The sequence below is a fragment of the Elephantulus edwardii genome, unplaced genomic scaffold (assembly GCF_000299155.1).
Source record: "Elephantulus edwardii isolate Elephantulus edwardi_28Jun2011 unplaced genomic scaffold, EleEdw1.0 scaffold00103, whole genome shotgun sequence".
Classification (NCBI taxonomy): Eukaryota; Metazoa; Chordata; class Mammalia; order Macroscelidea; family Macroscelididae; genus Elephantulus; species Elephantulus edwardii.
The window spans coordinates 3,420,020-3,422,026 of NW_006399853.1; the positions used below are offsets into that span (position 1 = coordinate 3,420,020).

General features: G+C 50.0%; 1 protein-coding gene across 1 annotated transcript in view; it reads right to left on the minus strand.

Moving 5' to 3' along the window:
* ACAA2 (acetyl-CoA acyltransferase 2) overlaps window positions 1–1,732 on the minus strand; it is a 26,153-nt gene extending 24,421 nt beyond the window's left edge. Inside the window, exon 1 of the mRNA XM_006891706.1 lies at window positions 1,717–1,732. Coding sequence (XP_006891768.1) covers window positions 1,717–1,732 — 16 coding nt within the window. The remainder of the gene's footprint in view (window positions 1–1,716) is intronic.
* Between the last annotated feature and the right edge of the window lie 275 nt (window positions 1,733–2,007).

Here is a 2,007-nt window from a genome sequence, read left to right on the forward strand (position 1 = left end):
TTGCCTCCAAGGCGCACCTGGTTTAACCCTCTCCAGGATGAATCTGTTTGTTTTCTTGGCAGTCCATGGTACATTCAATACTCTTCTCCAGCACCACAACTAAAAGGCATCAATTCTCCTTTTATCTTTCCTAGTCATTGTCCAACTCTCTGATGCATAACAAGTGATTGCAAAGACCATGGCCTGTATCAGATGCACTTTAGTCTCCAGAGTGATACCATTGCTCTTCAGTACTTTGGAGGGGTCCCTAACAGCAGACTTTCCCATTGCAATGTGTTTTTTTATTTCCTGGTTACTGGTGCCAAGAGTACTGACCATGGAGCCAAGCAGACTAAAGTTGTTAACAATCTCAATCTTTCACCATCCATCCTGATGCTGCCAATTGGTCCAGTGGTGAGAATCTTTGTCTTTTTGACATTGAACCTCAATCCATACCGAAGGCTGCAGTCCTTGACTCTCTGCAGCAAGTGCATCAGGTCTTCCTCAGTTTCAGCAAGCAGATATTAGGTAGTGATTTACAAAACCATTGTTCCTGCATGCTGCATAGTATTCCAGTGTGTGAATGTAACCATAATTTCTCAACATGCCTCCTTTTTATCTGCAAACTCCACCTTAAACAAAGTTGTCATTAACTGTCGCCTGCATATTGCACAAGATTCTCCACACTGCCAGGTGAGCCCTAGAGCCCTCCCAGCACTTAGTGCAGATCACAGCTTGCTCCCCCACCGCCCTGCTTTTAGAAAGCCCAGGATGAGATGGATTAACACAGTAACTGAGATAATGGGGGAAGGTGTATCAGACAGTGAGACTGGCTCTGGACAGGGCAGGGTTCAGAGCTACTTTACATGAGTCTCAGGCAACTCGACAATACATAACAACAATACATTCTTACTGAATTTAGACTAAAACCTTATCTCCTCAATGTTGCGCACAGGGTCAGATTCCCCAATGTTTTTTTCTCCCTTTGGAGTTGTGCTATCAACCCAAAGGAAAGCTCTCATCTACCTGCCTGTGGTTCAGCAGAAGTAAAATAGGGAATCCCAATCCCATGCTATTGAAAGCCTCTGAAAACCCGCTGGCGAGTAGGTTTCAACTGGATGACAATTACTTTAAGGGCTTTTTTCTTTCTTTCTTTTTCAAATTTAATAGCTTCAGGGTGGGCACTGTAGTAAAAAGAAATGGATGTGAGAAGAAAACATCCCCATCATGCATTTGTGGGCTCAGATCATCTCTTGGGCAGAGACTTCCTGACGACCCACCGGCCACCACGTCCACCCCAATGCAGCGGGGACGCAAGGCGCCTGTGATCTGGTTCCCAGACAGATGAACTCTAATTAAATAGGTGAATGGCGTCCAAGGTCAGGGGCATAGAAACCACGGACGCAACTCTCCACTGTCAACTCGTGCCTTCCACAGGCGCGCCGGAGGCCAAGTGGGTAAGGAGTTGGGCTGCCAACCCAGAGCTCCGCAATTCGAATCCAGCAGCTGCTCTCTGAAAAAAGACTGACCATCTCTCCACCCCGACCCCGTGTTCTAACTTGATGCACATTAAGAACAACAACATTTTCTCATTAACCCCAACAACGATTTTGCGCAGGATTTTGCCTTTTCCCTCTCGGAGCGTGAACTCCAGGTCCACGGGATTCGAACCCGCGCTTTCCACGCCCCGGCTCGCAGAGGAAAAGACCCCAGAACGAGAATGGCGCCTGCGCTCACCTCGGAGTAGGGACATGGCTGCAGCAGGGTTTCCTCCGCGAAGCTACGGGTCAGGCGGTTGCAGGGGACCCGCCCACTATACCCCTCTTTTAAGAGCTCGGGCGGCGCCTGCGCGGCCACGCCCCTAACCTTTCACCCGGTTCTCCCGCCAGGACCTCCCTTCCCGGAGGCCCCCGGAGCCCCGTGAGTGGTTGGAGCCTCCAGGCTGCCGGCACGCAAGCAGGCCTCCGCAGGCCCATCTGGGAGAAGCTAGAGACTCTCGCCAACAGTCCTCCCTGACATTTTCCTAAG